This window comes from Accipiter gentilis, chromosome 22 (genome assembly GCF_929443795.1).
Source record: "Accipiter gentilis chromosome 22, bAccGen1.1, whole genome shotgun sequence".
NCBI classification, from domain to species: domain Eukaryota; kingdom Metazoa; phylum Chordata; class Aves; order Accipitriformes; family Accipitridae; genus Astur; species Astur gentilis.
The window spans coordinates 3,182,605-3,201,535 of NC_064901.1; the positions used below are offsets into that span (position 1 = coordinate 3,182,605).

The following is an 18,931-nucleotide window of genomic DNA, read 5'->3' on the forward strand; positions in this document are numbered from 1 at the left end:
TTAATAAAAGATACAGAAGACAAAGACACCTGTCCACTCCTCTAGCAACATCATAGCTCAGTTCTGCTGTCCTGTGATGTCTCATGTCTCTCTTTGTTGTAGTTACCAAATTTCCATTCTCTCAATTCACAGATCCTTTTCTTATCTATGCTGCTCTGAAGCTTTCCTTACCTGTGACTAGTGTCCTCATCAGAGCAGAAATATAGGAGGTCTCCAGGCTCAGACTACTTTGTAAATGAAATCACTACAGCCATCCCATGACAGAAGATCCATTGCCATGTCTTATGAGGCAGACATCTTCAATATGGTCCAGGGTCCGATGCAGGGCAGTTTCAGTACCACAGACTGAGCAGGATGCAGCTCTAGGGCCAGCTCCACTGTGCAGAAAAGGTTTCTTACCACTACAAGTGTTTCTAGTGGCATGCAAAACATCAACTCCATAGTACTGGGTTGTCTTCTCTTAATGGTTGATTGAAAGGCAATGAAATCAATCACGAAAATTACAGTTTTCAATACATATGGAGCCAACTGTGATATCTACACACTTGCAAATCTATATCGATTTGCGGTAGGGAAAAGTAATAGATGGTTGTATGGGCTGCCTATAACCTACATTAATCATGGTTTAGAGTAACAGCAGCAATTTGGATACAGTGCAAGGAGGAAAACCTGCCTTCTACTTCTTTAAAAATAACATCTATTAAAATAATTTTTTTTTTACATTCAAAAATCACTAGAATGTAGTAGTCAAAAGCTGTATAAAATCAATAACTAACATACATGCTATGATGTTTAGTAAAAGAACACCTGGGCTTTCAGGTCTCTGCTTTACCAATACTTTCTTCTGTATACAGGGAAATCATTTAAGCCCTGGTTCATTTTTGATGCAGCTCCGGAAGTGATAGATGGAAGCGACTAAGCTCAGTGTCTTTTGTCCTCTCTTGAAGAAAGGCTTCAGATGCCCTGTATAAATACAAGATCTTTTATCATGCAACAAGTCAACATAGAAGAGATGAGACAGTTTTACTCACTGGGAAATAGATTGTCTTAGAAATGAATTCAGATACATCAACATGAAATACAGCAAATGAAAATTGCTGATTAATGGTTGCCATTCTTTTACTTATCTAAATGACAGTAATGCATTTCAGATGCCATTTATGCCCATAACTTCAGAAAGAATATGGTACAGTACTCTGGATGTCACAGTGTATTTCCAGGAAAGACTAATTTCAAAGATTACAGACCTCAGTTACTTGGCTGCTTTTAGAACATCCTTATCTAGGGCTAGGTTGCATAGGGAAGATGTCAGAGACGGTCTGAAGGCATTCAACCAAGCAGCTGGGCCTTTTCCAGTACTGGGCTATGATTTCATGGAAATACACTTAGGGATAAGGACCTTTGTATCTAGTACAGAATAGAGGTTTCTTTACAGCTGTGGTTTGTGGCAACACCGTGTCCCCCCCCGTTATTGGTTTCCCACATCCTTCAGACTTAGTGAACAGCTTTCAGGCAGAAACTCTGTCCCCTGTGGTATATGCTGGCGCTGTTGAATTATACCAAGGCATACCAATCTTTCAAGCGGTATCTTCTGAGGACAAAGATTTATTTCTCACTCTTTCAGGGGGGTAGTGGTCTTTGTGCAGGGTGATATTCTTCGTCTCTCATTCCACTAAGTTGGCTAGGCAAGATGATACCTCATTGCTGTCCACAGAGATCAATGCAAGAAATAATTACATGTAGGGGTTATGCATGTTGCCAAAAGCAAAGGTGACCTCCTTTTCTAGTCTGCCAACACTCAGACATTTCTCACTAGCTGTTTACAGATATTCATTCATCACATACAGAAATCAGCATGAGGCATTATAATAATGCATCATGGCCAGTGCATGTACATCACTTGATGAAAGAAGCCAGCTGGGTCATATCAAACCAGAGATTTCCTGACATTCTTCAGGAAGGAATTCTTTTTTCTCCTGAAGTTACTATCCTCTTCAGGAAGCAGACAAAACAAAGATTTGCTGTGCAACCAGGGGCAAGTATTAGAAGATTTGTGCAACGCATATAGTGCAACGACTGGGGAATGTCTTGGCAATTATGTTCTGGTCCTTTCTTGAAACAAAAATTTATGGTCTTTTGAAGTGCTGAAACCCTCTTGCAGGTAGACCCTCTTGCTTAGGAGTTCTCCACTGTTTTCAACGATTTGTAAGAAACTCCACTTGTGGCGGAAAGCAGCAGCAGACAGTCTGACTCACAACAAGAGTCTCTGGAAGACATCCAGCTTGCAACAAGCTGCCTTGCATGACACAATTTGATATCTGCCCCCTCAAAGGACACTTGCTACAGAAATCTCCAACTATATTTTAGGATCTGAAGATCTCATTTGGATACTACCATGCTAAGTGCTCTATTGTGCTAACCTGAAGAACTGGAAACAAACAGAACAAACAACAAAGAGAAACAAAATAAAGGAGATGGCAATAAAATCTCAGGGAAGTATCGTGTGGCAGCAGTTAAAATGTGCTGACTACACATTTTAAAATGTCTTTCGTTGTTTATCAGTTTCACCTGCTCTCAGCCAAGCCATCATTCAAAAGATCTAAGAAAATTGCAGAGCCACAATTTGGCAGGAAGAGCCACCAATCTTTATTCTTAGATATTTTTCATGAGAGATTTTCAGTAGACATATGGAGACATGAGTTTTGTAGGTCTGTGGATAAGAAAAAAAAAATTCCTAGCTGATATCATAGACAAAATGTATGCCACAATAAATTTCTGGAAATAGAAATGGTAGCGAAAACACACTTTCGGGAGGGAAGACAACCCCAGTTTGAATGGAGGAAGCATCATGCAACTGAAAGCATAAGTACTGTAACCAGTGGCACTAATGGGATTTGCCTTCCCAGTAGATTCACAGCTGTCTGTCTGCACACTTTGAAGAATGGCACAGACTTCCGAGATATATTAAATATATCTGACACAGCATGAACTTTCCAGAAGGTCATATAAATAAGGCAAAACAACTTCAAAAACATGAGGTGATTCCTATATAGTAACTGCTGGAAACAGTGGGGGAAAATCTCTTGCCATTTTTCTTCCCCAATCTCAGAAAAAACAAATTTTATAGTGGAATGAGGGAGTGATGACTGTCAAATATTTGGACTTGGTAGTAGAGGAACTTTTCAAAGATCCCTTCCTGACTTTTGACATGGTATTACTCAAGACATAGGGATTAGATCAATAACCCCAAAACATTTTTTTTTAGTAGATTTTATGACTTTTGAACATAACTACACTGAGTACAGTAACTTGTCTCCTCTTAGTCTGGGCGAAGGAGACTACACTTTACCCTTCCTATAACTATGGTGAAATGAGGTTTTCTAAAATACTCTTGCAGGGACACCAAATTAAACTAATGTTCTGGGGTTGTCTTCTGTTGCACATCCCAGAACACCAGTAGGCAAGAGGCCAAATACAATGCTGAAATTGCTTTTAAAGGTAACAGCACCTCTTCCACCTGCCCCAAACAAATGATAAAAATTCTGGTAATAAAAGACACATTTTTAACAGCCCCCAAATTCTTAACAATTGCATCAATTTTGGTTTTTTAAGGGCAATTCGATTTTTTTGTTTGATAGGTCAGATAAAGAAGCTACTCCTTTTCAAAGAACAGAAGATTTCTCAAGCTCATTGTGTGCACTGTAGGCGTGGACTTGAAGAGGCCCTGTTAAGTCTACTCTTCTCCCTAGGGAACCACTATGATTCACTGAATACCACTGGCAAAGGCTTCACACCAGGGTCTCCACAGTGATCAGTGATTCTTTCCTTTAAATTGGAAACAGCAGTGAAAACTCTTTTTCAATGAGGGCCAGTAAAATCCTTTTTTGGTAAGGTAACAGACAGAGCAGACTCCTCAGGGCAGACTTGGTGTCTTGTTTGTCACCTTTAGTTCAGTGGAGTTTGTCCTCAGTGTTAAAACTGCGTGGAGGGGCACAGAATCCAACAATTTTGGAGAAGATCAGCTTGCATTTCCTAACTGCTTATCTCTAAGGCAGCAGGGAAACTTAATCTCATTCTTTGGAAAAGGACAGTAGGGTTCTAAAATGGGAAGAAAGCAGTTACCAGGTACAGTAGTTCTTTAAGATGTGCTGTGGTTGTGCACATTCATCCCGAAGGTGCTCTGCACCAAAGCACTTTGGAAGGCAAAGATGGCGAGAAGTGAAATGCGTATGAATAAGGTAACTTAAGAGCTTCAGCTAGTGGTAGGTATTTTCTTTTCCATATTTAAGCAATTAATCATTTACAAACATCACATTATTAATTGCTTCCATAGAGTGACCTACTTTCCCCCCAAAATCACAACTGTCTGGAGGTGGATCTTGGTGTCCTTTATGCTCTTGTTAAGAGCTTCCTCATTCTGAAAGCCTCTGCAATATATAGTGCCCACCCAGGCGAAGGTGTAGACAAGCTGCATGTGACAAATTGGCAGACGTCAGCAGTGGAGACATTTCTTAGAAAAAACAGACTGAATTCTGGTGGAACATGCCGCTGTCCTGGAAGGCAGCTTTGCCTTGGCTGTTCTAGTAGGCTGTACTGCGACTGTCAAAACATTCATACAAAGTCAGACTACAAGACCATCTAGCCCACCTCTCGTTTCTGACAGTGGTTGAGAGCACATGCTTGATAGACAAACTAAAAATTGCAAAAGCCCATTGTGATGTTTCCCCGGAATAGTCACTTAAAAGGTCTTAGAAACTTCCTGCTTGTTTTTTAGTTTTAATATTTAATATGCCCTAATAGATTACTTTTTCATGGACTTGTCTACTTGTCTTTTCAAACCACAAACACTTTTTTGTATCCACATCGTGTGACAAGGAGTTCCATGGGGAATTACACAATGTGAAAAAAAAAAATTGCGCGCACTCCCCCCCCCCTTTTCTTTTTCTTCTTTGCATTTGTTATCTTCTAATTTCATTTGATGCTCCTACTTCTTCTAGTGGGCAAGACTGTCAAAAATTACTCCTTTTTCACCTTCTCCCTTACACTCCTCCTTGACCATCTCTTTTCTAGTTAACCACTTTCTGTATGAAGAGAACTATGAATGTTAAGTTTAGTGCTCTTGGTATAGCCAATCTCAAGGACTGTTTGACTGACCTGATTCTGCAAAGATAAAATAAGGTTCTCCTGATGTTTGGCATAAAGAAGGATGTCTTAGCTCTAGAAACAAGAGGTTCTAGAAAGAAGAAAAGGAAGTCAAGTCCCAGGTTTAAGTAAAGCTCCGAAGCTTCTTTCTGAAGAAACTCATGACAGATCAACAGGAATAATGTGTCCAGAAAGGAAATAGTATGAAGAGGATCAATCAGCCAGTTACTTTCTGCAACCAAAAAAATCCAACTATTTTAGCACCTGCAAATAACCCATCCAGATTCAAACAGTGAGCTCAAGATTAATATGAGCAGCAAATGTAGGACTGACTGAGGAAAAAAAGTCCTTGGCAGTTTGATCAAATAAACCTTAACAAAAATAAGTCAGGAGCCAGGCTAATTTTGTTTCCAGCAAATAATCCAAAATGACTGGGACTGTTGTATTAGTACAAGGTACAGGCCTGAAAAAAATGCAAGCTGAGAATCCAGTCTGTTCTGTCAGCTCACCTATAAGTCAATGATCTCCTTCACAGGTAAAGAAGAGGAATGGTCCAGCACTGTTAGCCATTCAACTCCATGCACTTCATGCACACAGAGACTATCCATATTCTGGTATGAGGAAGAGGCACAGCATTGAGATTCCTAGTAGTAAACAAAGGTCTTGATAACAAAACCTCCTGTCATAGCATGGAACCAGTATCAGAGATACGTATGTTGACCTTCCAGGCATCATAATGAGGAGCATTTCCCACAAACCATGATTGTCCAAAAGCATATGTAGGCTTGAGAATTGAAATTTCTGCATGTCTCACTGGCACCCAAGACTAAATGGTCTACCTAGTGCCACCTCCCACTGATGGCACTCACACGACTTGTGAGGCTGTTTTAAAGGCCAAGATGAACCATGTAAAAGTGAAGTTAATACTTCACATACTGAGTACAAGTCAGCTGCTTCTGGAGAGGAGATAATCTAATATCCCTCCCTTAATTTTTATCTTATGGTATGGTCATCACGTAAACACAGCACAAAATGCTTGCATGAACTCTGCATTACCTCAGCTTCCAGGACTCTGATGTGGACCTTACTCTTTTCAAGACTAACAAGCCTGATTCTCCGTCATTGGAAAAGGCTCCTTAACTTAGAAGTGATGCAAAACATCACAGAGTAGGAGAGAAGAAGAGGACCCCCTGCTTACATTATCCAGTTTCACAACTGAAGTAGATGCTGAATGACTGTTGGGGTCTTCTATTAGTAATTTTTTCTTTTCTCACAGTAAACAAAGGCGCTTTCAATGAAACTCACTGATGAATACAGGGAAGTAAATGTCGTAAAAGCAGAGACAAACTAATCCCCACTTGAGGAGCACGTATATAATTGTACTCCCATCATATGCAACTATTATAAATCCAAAACGGTTTGCTATCCTCCATTCCTCCCTTGTACTAGAAAACACTTCCTGTAAAATGCCTTCTCTCCAAGATGTGTGGGAAACAGTTCTATTCTCCCCACTGAATCTCTTAACTGAAGCAGTCTCTGAGAGGTTTTTGAAAAGGGACGGACGTGGAGGTAGCAGAGCCGCAAAGAGACAAAATACATGTTATCCTTTAGTACACAGTATCCACCACGCACAAACACATACATGGACTCCAGGCTGAGGAGTACAGGGTGATGCAAAAACAAGAGGCTGGAATCGCAGTATTTGTTCCTGATTCTCTATTGCACATGCTCCCAAGGTAACAGCATTTGTGGTCAGAGTTGGGATCAGCAGAAGCCCAAGGCAAAGGAATACTGCTATTTCTTTTGATGCTCAGGCTGCCCTAATAGATCCTGAGGCTGAACAGTAGTTCAAGGTCTAGGTGTTTGGCTTCAGGTAAAGGACCAGTCTTGATATCCCTGTTTGTTTTTTTTATTTGTTGGAAGCAAAAGAAAAATTTTCCAGAAACAAAGGATGCAGGACTTCACTGCTGCTGAAGCTGACAAAATTCATGCCTTTGAAATGAGGGTCTTAGACTGCAATGTGCATTCCTCTGAATATTTAAAAAATCTTAGAGACAAGATGTCTGATACACTGCTACTAAGTCATCACAGTTACAGATGTGCTGTAGCTACATCTAACATGCAATGCAAAGAAGTTCAGAAAACATGCTGGCTATAACTGAATACAAGTAATTTTCCCAAAATAAGTGGGTGGGAGACTGGCAAAGCTGACACAACAATTAACCTATGTTCATAATAAGCCAGCACTAACTGGTAATTTGCCAAAGATGTAAGAATGCTGCCAATGATCCTCTGAAGACAATCACCTTTCCTGGGCTAACTGTGCATTTAGATCTCTATCCTCCAAACCTCTCTTATAGTTTTCAGTGGTGGCTGTGACAACCTGAATGAAGAAACTAGAGAGAATAAAAACAGAGATGAGAATTCCACAAGGATGTATATCCTATAGCTACTTGATCCTGCACATGAAACCCAGTGGAATAAGGATAACTCAGATCCCCTGGGAGGAAGAAAGGAATGGAATCCATTATTTACTGAAGCTAAATCTTATCGGAAAATAGCCCCTTCGACAGTTCTGGAACAGAGCTGGAGGCTATAGCTAATACCACACATAAGCAGATTAGGCTATGAGAAGACAGACCCAAGGCCTTGAAGCCTGCAGCTGCTGAGGATGTGCAGAAGTTTGAAGTAACAACTTCTGCAACTAAATTTTCACTAATCATGAGACAACAACTTGATGCACCAGTAGGAACATGCCTTGGAGATCCACAGGTGGAACTCAGTGATTACAGACAGAAGGGACATGATCTGAAAGTAATTTCACAAGATTTTACAAATCTCTTGGTCACTGATGATATATGATGGCAGCACAGGCAACAGACATATGATATGGAGATTCTTGAAGAACACAGCTCAAAAAAGCAGAGAAAGTGAACATGATCATGACTGTCTAGGAAATGAAATATAAGCCAATGAAGTAAGAAAGGGAACAGCTACATCAGAGAACCACATTTTGGACAAATGAAGTATTCAACGTCTGTCGTATGTGTAAGTGGAACAGAAATAGAAAAATGCACGTTCTGTCCTATGAATTCATGCCTGGAGCAAGCGATAGCGCAACCAACGGGGTATGAACATAATCATTTCATCTTCTCACAATTTATCTGGTCTTGAATGACAGGAAATATGCACAATTCAAGAGTGAACATGAACACAATCATTTCAAGAGAAAACACTTTCCCTCTCTGACACTGTTTCTTCTATCAGCCATTTGGGTTGATCATTATCTACTTGCCAACACATGAGAATGATCTCTTAACACTGACTATACAGGCTAGAAATAACAGGGGAGCTGTGGAATAAGAAAACAGATCAAACAGGCTGTTAGAATCCAATCTCTGAGGGCTCCAATACAGACAACAGGAGATTTTGTACCATTTGAGAATTACAATCATAACACTTGCTGTTTTACAAGGCAGAAGTTGCAAAATACTGAGTTTTCCTTTAACCTGGCACCAACAAAGAGCCAGAGCTAAAGCTGCTTCCTGTTCATTTTAAGGATGTGTGGATCTTCTCTCCAATACATTTTCCAGATGCTGATGTTGTTTTCTAACACAAGGAAATTAATTTTCATAGCAGTAGGCAAATTTTAACTGGAGTGCTTCATCAAGCCACTATTGCAACTGATAGGAGCCACCTGGGCCCTAGAGTTCAAGCTTCAGTCTGAAAACATCAGCCAAAAGGTTTATAAAGCCTAAACAAACAGAAATCAAAATACAAAAATAAGCCACACAGAACATAAGCATCCAACAGTAAAACATAAAGATGGATTTTAAAACCTGTCCAATACAATGACAGCAAATATTTTGGGGGTGTGAATTCATAACTGAAATTATAACCAAAAAAACCAAATTAAATTACTTTATTCAAACCAATAATTTCTATGGCTCTGTGCCAAAATTCAAGATGGCAACCAACACGAATGTCTCCAGTCATACATTCCAATATTTTTCTCTGTGATTGTTGCCAAGTAATGACAGCAGAGAATCTTAGCTGTTACCAGACTGGGACAGACTGAAATGGCTAGGCAAATGAGACTTTATGTTCAAATTTGGACCTTAGGAACAATACAGACAGCTGGAGGACCTGCGTCTTCTAGAAAGATCTCACAGTTAGTGATCAGGAAGAGGTGGGAGGAAGGGACCCCAAGACTCGGCAGCAGAAGCTCTCAGAGGCAATCATTCACCTCAGCTTGCAGGTGTATCACCGGCTTCCACAGATGTTCATGTACTCTCCTCAGTGGGTTGTCCTATAACCAGGGCCTCCTCTTCACTCTTTCCTGGGTGTTATGGGAGTGTGGTGGTACAAAGTCACTGCTGCTTTTTCCTTTGTCCTATACTTGAAGCAACACCCTGGATTCCTCACCTGGTGTTCAGTGTCGGTCCTTCTCTGCGAGTAGAGGCTGGAAAAAACACAAAGCAAAGATTTTGAGTAATCACAGCAGACTGTTTTGTGGGAAAATCTGCTGCACTGCTCTGCAAATCTCAGCCATCACGAGAAATCTGGATGTCTCTATCACACACCCTCTCTCTACAGTAACAGATGAGATCACAGATCAGTATGACAAAACCTAACTTAATAAGCTAGTGTGTGAAAAAGTAGTCCTGGTATTCCTCTCAAGCCCCAGAATACATTCTTCACTCTTCACCTCTGAGTCATCTGACTCCTCTCTTTACATGCTCCTCCAGTAGCTCTAAATCCTTGTCCCATATCAGTATGCTTTGTCTCTTTCTTTGTGTCTTTTACTCATTAACTTGCATGGGAGTCTACTTCCCCACTCCAAAAGATGCTGAGGACCTTGGTGCAGGAAAGATGGGGATGTGAAAAGTTTGCTCTTTAAAAGAAACAAAATGGGGATAATGGGAAGAAAAAATGTTTTCCTTATTACAAAGGTATGATTTTAATTGTACATACTGCAACATTTTCCTACTTAGGCATGTTATGGGAAAAAGTCCATGTCATCTTCACTTCTTTTACTTAAAAATCCTCAGACAGTCCTTTAAAAAGAAAAATCCAAAACACTGAGAAATGTACCAAGTTTATTTTGGTCAGTTTGCATTTTACAGCTAAGGTAGTAGGTAAAGGTTGTCCTGTGTATTTAGCACATCAGCTTGCTCCTAAATGTGAGTGACAGATGTTGAGAGCTATTTATTAAAAATATTGCTATATTTTAAAAAATATGCTCTCCTTGAAAGCCCAGCATAGAGCCAAATGTCACACAGCACAGAGGATCTGGAAGGTTGTTTAGAAAGCAGGATTGTCAGCTATGTCACTGCACAGAAAGTTTGGAACCTGAATTAGGAACCAAACTGTCAACAATGTCTATTAAGATAGGATACCAGTCCAGAATACCATCCCTTGGCAATGTGCTGAAATTAAGGAAAACAAAGGCACATGAGAGAGGCAGCCAACTTCAACCTCATCTTCCTGTTTTGAAGAGACCTTTCAGCCTTCCTTTTCCTACAGAAACGCACAGTACAGTTTGTCTTTTCTTACAAACTGAATTAAAATCACTTTGTGTGAGCTCCTTTTGTATGGTTACCTTGAGAACTGAACACAGAGAGAGGCATTCCTATGTCTACAAGTAAATACATAGGTTCCTACCATGAGTGCAGCTGATGGCCAATTCAATAATTTAATAAATATTAATGTATATAATTCTATGAAGTTTTATCATTTCAAAGCTACTGGTGAGCATTCCACCTCCTTCTGGTTGAGTAGGGGGAACAGAAAAAAACCTCATTCCTGACAGCAGCCAACATTAAGGGTTGATTGTCCCTAGTGACAAGAGTCATTGCAGTGAATCACCACATACAACAGAATGAATCTCCTTTATTCTCTGCCTACCAAGAGGTGTTAAAGCATCTGCCTGTATGTCTGTCCACGTGTTTACATACTATTATGTCATCCATGACTGCACCTCTAAAACTTTAACACTTTTGTACTTAGAACAGTTACATAGGGAGAAGAAAAGGATTACCTCAATTTTATGGGTATGATTCTGAGTCAGAAGGAAATCACAGGAGTTGTGTAAAGTCATTTACAGGATACCTGCACACTAAAATTCAGTGCCATATCGACTTTCCCAACACAGATGTACACACCCTTGCTCAGACACCAGCACCTTATCTACTCTGCTTCTAAGCTGCAGGAATGAGACAGAGCAGAGCACTAGGCTAGATGACAGTACCAGGTCAGGGACCCATGCTAACATTTTTTAGAGCTAGTTTGGGCTGTTTCATCATACCCACAGCAAGTCTCTGGCAGAACTAAGAAGCATGTTGAAGCTTCCTCAATCTAGTGTTGAAAACAGGAACTTCCTTTCTCCCTGAAAAGCTCTGATAATCCTAGAAATTCAGATTTTTTTATCCCAGAGCAGAGGGAATTTCTAATCCTACAGTGATGCCCAGCATTCTCTTGATAATATATAGTGCAACTAAGAAAGGCAATAAATAGATGAGGTTTATTTATATCCATGGGTGACTGACACTAGCAAGCCAGGACAGCTGACAACAGAAGGACAGCCTTCCCTCCCCCATCTTTTGGGCACAATTTCAAGTTGGCTTGCTGGACTGGGCAGGCAAGGGAAAGCAGCAGTTCCAAGTCATGAAAATTTACTTGGAGGGGGGCATGACACAAACAGTACACACAACTGTATTCAAGTGAAGTCTCCCTGCATGAAAAGAGCAATGAGCAGCCTCATTAACAAGTGGAGAAATTGTAGTGGAAGCCAGCATGAGCCCTCCTGCTCCCCATGTTACAGAGAAGACACCAGGTGGGCTTCTCACCCTGACTGCTAATGCCCTTCTGTACTAGAGCCTTCATTCTGATTTCTCTTATTCAGCTCCCTACTCCCTGGTTTGTTGTGGCTCTCTCTTCTCTGGCTCTTCCCCACATTTCATTTCATAACTTCAGATACTCCTTTTACTCTATTCACACACATTTTGGCTTCTATTTTTAGTCTCAATAAAATAATGCCAGATTAAAACAAAATCCAATTTGGATGGGCAAAGTCATCCTCTCTATAGGTAGCTTAATGCCAAAGGGCCAGATGTGAGATAGAAGTAGCCAAGATATTATATAAACTCTCCCCAGTCTTTGCACACCTGATCTTGAATGACATTTCCAACACAGCAAGGAAATACAGGCAGTTCGCCATCACCTAACTACTGAGAACAAGTAATGCTCAGCCTTCAGTCAGGCAAAAATGCCAACTGCCTGAAGTCATTACTTATCCTGCTTTGGAGTTTTCTTTGAGTCTGTCAGAAGTGAAGGCTCCTAAAATTCAAGCTGGGTTCTAGTTCTTAAACAGGGAAGCCAATTCCTAGAGACTGTCCTTTCTTTTTTCTCCTGCTTTCCGAGTGGTCCTGAGACTTAGAATGTCCTTTCAGTGGCATAAGACCAGTAGCAACAGGAAAAAGCTCCTTCCTTTCACAGAAAACAAAGGCAAAAGGTTAACTAAAGGTGTGAGAGGCAGGCTGCTCTTACAAGTTAAGGAATAAATGTAATTTCTGATCATTAGAAGTGAACACTGACCCTCAGCTCTAGCTGAGAAGCGATGACTGAGTTGGACATTATCTCCTTAACATCACCCGAGAAGGGCCTGGAATGCTGCTTTTGCCAGAGCTTTACACTCTGCTGGGATTTAATGAGACTTAGTAACTGGATAAACTGGAACATAGTCATGCCATGTTGATAATTTGTATCTATTTTAAAGGTATTCATTAGAGATATCAATATTTGCTCATTGCTAGCCATAAGGTAATGGTTCCATGCTCCTTCAAAGAGTACCAAGAAATAGCGTGAGGAGAAGGTCTTTCTTTACCCTTCTTTCCCTTCTGGTCCATCTGGTACTACAGGCTTGTCTGTCATTATCTGACCTGGGACAGATGCAAAAACTATAACAGGGAGAGAAATTGTCTTTTCCCCCTTCCTGTTTGTCCTCTTTATGAAACTGTGGAAGTCAGCAGGGGAGAGAGAGAAGATCCAAGATGTTTTTGTGATGCATGAAAAAACAATAGCTTTAGGAAGACAATTCTAAGAACAAATGTGAAACCAAAAATCTTCCATTGTAACTGATTCTTTGCCCTCCCCAAAAGGGAGGCACAATAGCAGGATTCACCTCAATCTCCACTGCTTTCCAAAATACGGTAAAATGGACTGATTCCATTTCTCAATAATCCTTTCCCTGCACAGAGACAGCACTACAGAGAGAGATGCTGTCAGAATGTTATTACTGCTGTTGACAAAGGCTGCATGCAGGGTGAGAGGCTGCACTAGAAAAGTTTGATGCAAGGTGCTGGATATCACACTGCTGTTCCCTTTCAGTGACCCACCCAGAGCTTCTCAGCAGACAGGTGGCTCTGGAAGGATTTATGTGGAAGAGCTCATCATTACTCCATTCCTGGACTAGGATAAGTAATGAGGTGACATCAAAAGTTGCTCTTTTGTGTTATAAGATATCTTGTGCCTGAGTAGCCAAAGTAGTCTGAGGTAGAGGTTACTTGAGGTGCCCATTTGAAGGTCACCTTTCAAAGTCAAGACCACTTGTGCAGTCTGTCACAGCAACAAGAGAGAACCAGGAGGGTGGCAAATGAAGACTGGAATTAACGGGATTAGTGGGAGGGAGGAAGCGTACCAGCAATGTGCTATGCAGAAACCTGAGTGATTTCTTTTCCCAGCTGCTCCTGATGAAGGATTTGGACAGTGTGGTGAGACCAGCTGAAATCATAGCCAAGGTTCCTCTTGGGAATGTGGTAACAACACAAAAATAAATACATTGGTGTTCAACAATCTACTGCCTTCCAAGGCTGCAGGGGAGCCTGGCAGAAGCTGGGGAAGCCTGGACAAAGCCGGGCAGCTGAGAATTCCACCCTACTGTAGCAAATGGCTGGGAGTCTGACACAGGCCATGCACAGTGGCAACAGTACATATCCCATCCCATCCCATCCCCACCCTTTAAGACACTGGCTGATAAAAGAATCTCCCAAACCCAGATATTTTCTTTGTTTAGATCTGGCAAACAATACAAAGTGATTATATGCATCTTGTTTAAATGCCTGTTGGGTTTACTTGCCTTTTTTTTTTTTTCCTTTTGCTGGTGCAGGACAATTTTGAAGCTTGTACTTTTGCATGCCTGCTAAAAGTACCTCTTCTTTCCTTAAACTTATATAAAAGAAGCTGCATTTCTGGAATAATGTTAATTCAAGCAGTGGGTAGACAACGGCCAGTCACAACTTAGCGCCTCCAACGTTAACTCTTAATTTCAGGTCTTCAGTAACAAGACATACATGACCTTCTTATGAAGGACCATACAATAACCTTGGATATAAAAAACTTTAGAGATACACATTCCACCTGTAGATTTCCTGTAAAATGAAAAAAAACTGGAGCGTGCTAGATGCAGAGAAGAGTAAGTGCAAAAGAGTGCTCCTTACTATCACTAGTTTGCAAGCAGGCCCCATTCATTGGTCTATACTGGACCACACCTCTTGCACATTCATTTTATTTGGATGGTGTTCAGACACTGCTCTCCACCTTAGCCTAAAGAAGGAAATCACTAGAAAACTAAGATCAGCAGCCTGCCTTCTACGTGGATTAGATCCAAACCAGCCTATTAATCCCCATATTCTTCAGCTAGTCTCTTGGCAGTTCAGGATCCAGTTTTAAGCCCTTACAGATGATGATACACTTTATTTCAAAGAGGTGCAAACCTTCAGGACTTGGCATTCATGCAGATACGGAGGCCAGGTGAATGGCCAAAGTAAACAGACAACTGTGCATCATCCTGCAACTAAGCTCAGATACAGACCTGGGAATCACAGGGAATAAAATCAAGTCTCTACTACCTAGCTCAAGAAGTTTCCTCCCTAGCTTCAGATGAGTTTTGACATTCACCTTCTTTATGAAGTATTGTCAAGAGAGATGGAATACAAAGAAATTGGTTTTGGACTCATGCTTTAAACCAGACTAGGTAGAGATCTGAGACTTTGCATGAATTAGCAGTCTTCACTGCCGTCAAACTCAGATAACATATTACTAACTTTTACCTCATCTAATCAGAAACTCTAATGCTTTTTTCTTCTCCCAGCACACATAGTGGAAAAGCCATGTGGAGAGCAGTTATATTAACATTAGCACAATAAAACTGCATCGCTGTTAATCAGTCTGAGTATGAAAAGGTGAAAGTCCTGTCAAGCCTGGAGCCAAGCATCAGTCTTGCCCAGTTTAATCATAATTCATATTTGTTTGTAATTATATAGGTTATTAGCACATTCTATTTTTGTCATAGAAAAACAGAACCCCAGTGGCATTCTGTATTCTGAAGCTTTTAAAATAAAAACATCACAAACTCTCAAGAAGTTCGCAGCAAGCAAAAGAAGAAGCACAAAGACAGAAGACAGATTTCACTCATAGCTGCTGTTACCTTTACAAATCAAACTAAACCAAATAAAATTGGCTGGCATCATCAACTTGTGCATCCACTCCACAACTGCACCGAGGGGTTAACTATACTTTCAGGTTGTTCCTGTCTTCAGGCTCTTGCAGACAAGAGTCCAGCTCAGGAACAGAGAAGCTGCCTGGGACTATGCTGTTATGTTTTCATAAAGTGACCCCTTCATTCTCTATTCTCCCTAAAACCTGCTTGTGTTAGCATTTATCAAAAAGGAAGAAAAATAAACATAATAAATTTCTAACTATGAGGTCTTCCATGTAGCTATAGAACTTCATTGATGTTTCTTGCCAGTTGTCAAAAACTAAATTCTGGTGGAAAAATGACATCTTCTTTACCTAGTACTTCACTTTCTTGAGAAAAAGAATTCATGTACTATTCACCTAATGCCACTAGAGAAGAACAGAAAATAAACCAGCAAAATATGGCAAGATGTCTCCATACACCTTACACTGTTAACATATACAGTAAAAAAAATGACCAGGCTGTAGGTTCCTTCCTTCATCATCTGAACTCGCTATATCAAACACAGCCTCATCAAGACAACCTGGAACTGAACAACCTGCTATACTACTTAGCTTAACTGTTAGTCAGCAAGCTGTATTGCGAAGAAGACTTGGAAAACAGAACTGATTTCTTAGTTCACCATCACCCTATTTCACTAACACTAATTGAATTGCTAAATTCCATGAAGCAGGAAACAATCAGTGTAATGCTGAGGAACCCTCAAAGTAACACAGAATAAAAAAAAGCAATGTGATAATGGCTGTATTTTCAGAATGACTGACAACCCACTAGCAGCTGGGTGTTCAATTTCAGTGAAAAATCAGGTCAGAAGCCTTTTGAATGTTCCCTAGAGGTAGTAATTCTTAGTATTTCTTTAATAGCATAAATCTTGTTAAACTTTCAGGAACTTTGATAGGAAACTGTCTTTTCAGACACTACAAATAACCCCCAAATGATAGCTTGCAGATTTAGCCTCCTGTCTGTAGATACTCATGACAATCTCTGCCTTCCCTCTCATCATGCCAGTGGTGCACAGCTCACACACAACTTCTACCTCTCCATGAAATGAGGATAAGGCCACACTTTCGTTGTAGTGATGACTTGTTTCAGAATTCTGAGTTGCTTTGCAGAAATGCTGACTCCTATTCTCCCTTTTATTTTGTCTCAAGGGATCTGTCCTTAAGAGCTTGAGCCCACCACACAACAGTATCTAGAACTGGTTTTCTACAGCTGCAGTACTAACCACCAGTGAACTCTTTTCTGGACAGTCTGGTTAAAAGTTTCCATACTGCCTGACTCTCTGTTCCTTTGAGCATTATACTTACTCCTAGTTAGATCACTTGTGACACCCTTATGCTTCATCTCTGCAGAGCCCCATAGCTATCCTCAGATAGGCTGTTAGAGGAGAAGGCCTACTGAAGCTTCTCAGACATGTTCGAACATTTCTCTGTGTGTTTATACAGAGGTTCTGCCTGGTTCCTCTTTTATCTCTGCAACTTTTCACAGCCTTCTATCTTTAAATGCTTGCAGTTTATTCTGTAATCTGCTTTATTACTTGTATCTCCAACCCTCTAGTTGGTATCTAGCACACTAAATATATGTGAAACAGTAACCCCAAATAAGCTGCTGATGGGGGAAATCAGGGCCCTAGTGTAAGCAATCAATGGGGAGAGTGAAGAATAAAAACAGCTGTTCCTGCAGGAAGGACCAGAGTAGTTTCTGAGACACACAGACTGGGCACAGCAGCCTCTGACGCATACCAGTGGCTTGGTGCAAAGCTGAAGAAAATATCATTCCCCAGTTTCCAAGAACAAACATTTTGCTCTAGTTAGTTCAATCACCACAATACTTAGCACTGTTCTTGGCACTATATGCTTCTTCTAGCGACAAGGAAGCTTTAAGTGACACACCCACCATGGTTCTGCTAGCCTACCCCTAGCCAAACCAGAGTTCTATCTAAGCCTTCACATTCTTAGCTAAATGGCAGGCTAAACCCTTTGTTTCACCTTCAGAGTGGATAACTTTAGTACAGAGCAGCTAGCCTAGTCTTACAGAAAGAAACATGAGCTGAAGTTCTCAGTTCTCACTGGATTACAAGTACTCCTGGAGACGGTGACTACCCTAAACCCTGTAGCTGTTATCTAGCCTATATTCTTCCTGCAGCTCTGGCTGTTGCCTTCCATCATTAATATTATCAACAACCCTCATGCATGCTCTGCATAAATACTGACAGAAACAGGGAAGGATGGAAAAATGCTATCTACAGTTATCACAGACACACGTAACAACAGCAGTACCCAGAGGAGATGGAGAGGATCTCTTGCAGAGGTTAAAATTACAGTGTGGCAAATGTGAGAGTGCTCTTAAAACTGTGAAAAAGAAGGCAGAATTCAGCACACAAACACCTTCATGTAAGTCCACTCAGCAAACCAGTTTGGTCAATATATTGAGAACTCTATTTTTACATTTACCTGTAAATTTATGTGTAACCTTGCTTTATATACTGGACTAAAAACTCAATTTGAACTATATAGTAGATCAGAACTTTTGCCTCAAGTATACATATACTACAATGTTGACATAATTTTATTTATTTTGATAGTCCCACTATATTCCATTCCTACACTGTCACGTTCCAATGTGCTGCAGGGTGTTCTTTATTGACTACGGGTATTCACCCTACAAAATTTCTAGTAGGACAACTGGAGTTTTTGGCAGGTGGTAAAGCATGGGAAGCAGTTTGGAACTGTATGGTAAGTGCATTAGCTGAATGTTTGTGCTAGAGGATCAGCAATAAAATCACTGACATTAATAATGGAAATGACATCATTAAGTTTCAGAGCTAAATATCCAAGAGATGAATTGGGTAGTTCACCCCTATGCAAAGTTTTCTTTCAGCCTGTGAAAACACAGACATCACTGTGATACTCAAGTAATGTTTTCAGGGTTTTCACAGCAAAACAAAAGGTCAGAAATATAATTTTTTAAAGGATTCTAGACCATAATTTGTACATATATTCCATTATAGCACCATCACAAATTACTGTGGGCTGTGGGTAAATATGGGTTCATCAAGCTTACGCTCTACCTGCTAATACGTCTGCATCAATGAAAAATTGATTGGGTCCTCATTTACTGAGACCTTAATGGCAGATAAACCTGTTTGAATTAACTAGCCACTATGGAATGATGAAGATTTCATTCTATAAGTCTCAGTGATTTTCCTTTGGGAACTTTCACTTCTACTGATTGACTTCACTATGCAGCTGA

General features: G+C 40.4%; 1 protein-coding gene across 6 annotated transcripts in view; it reads right to left on the reverse strand.

Annotated features, from left to right (window-relative positions):
- Window positions 1-1,056: 1,056 nt before the first annotated feature.
- Window positions 1,057-18,931, reverse strand: part of TTLL5 (tubulin tyrosine ligase like 5) — a 154,531-nt gene continuing 136,656 nt past the window's right edge. For all 6 annotated transcript variants that reach the window (XM_049825349.1, XM_049825351.1, XM_049825350.1 and 3 more), the window contains one exon: window positions 1,057-9,604. In XM_049825349.1, coding sequence (XP_049681306.1) covers window positions 9,564-9,604 — 41 coding nt within the window. In that variant the 3' untranslated portion in view covers window positions 1,057-9,563. The remainder of the gene's footprint in view (window positions 9,605-18,931) is intronic.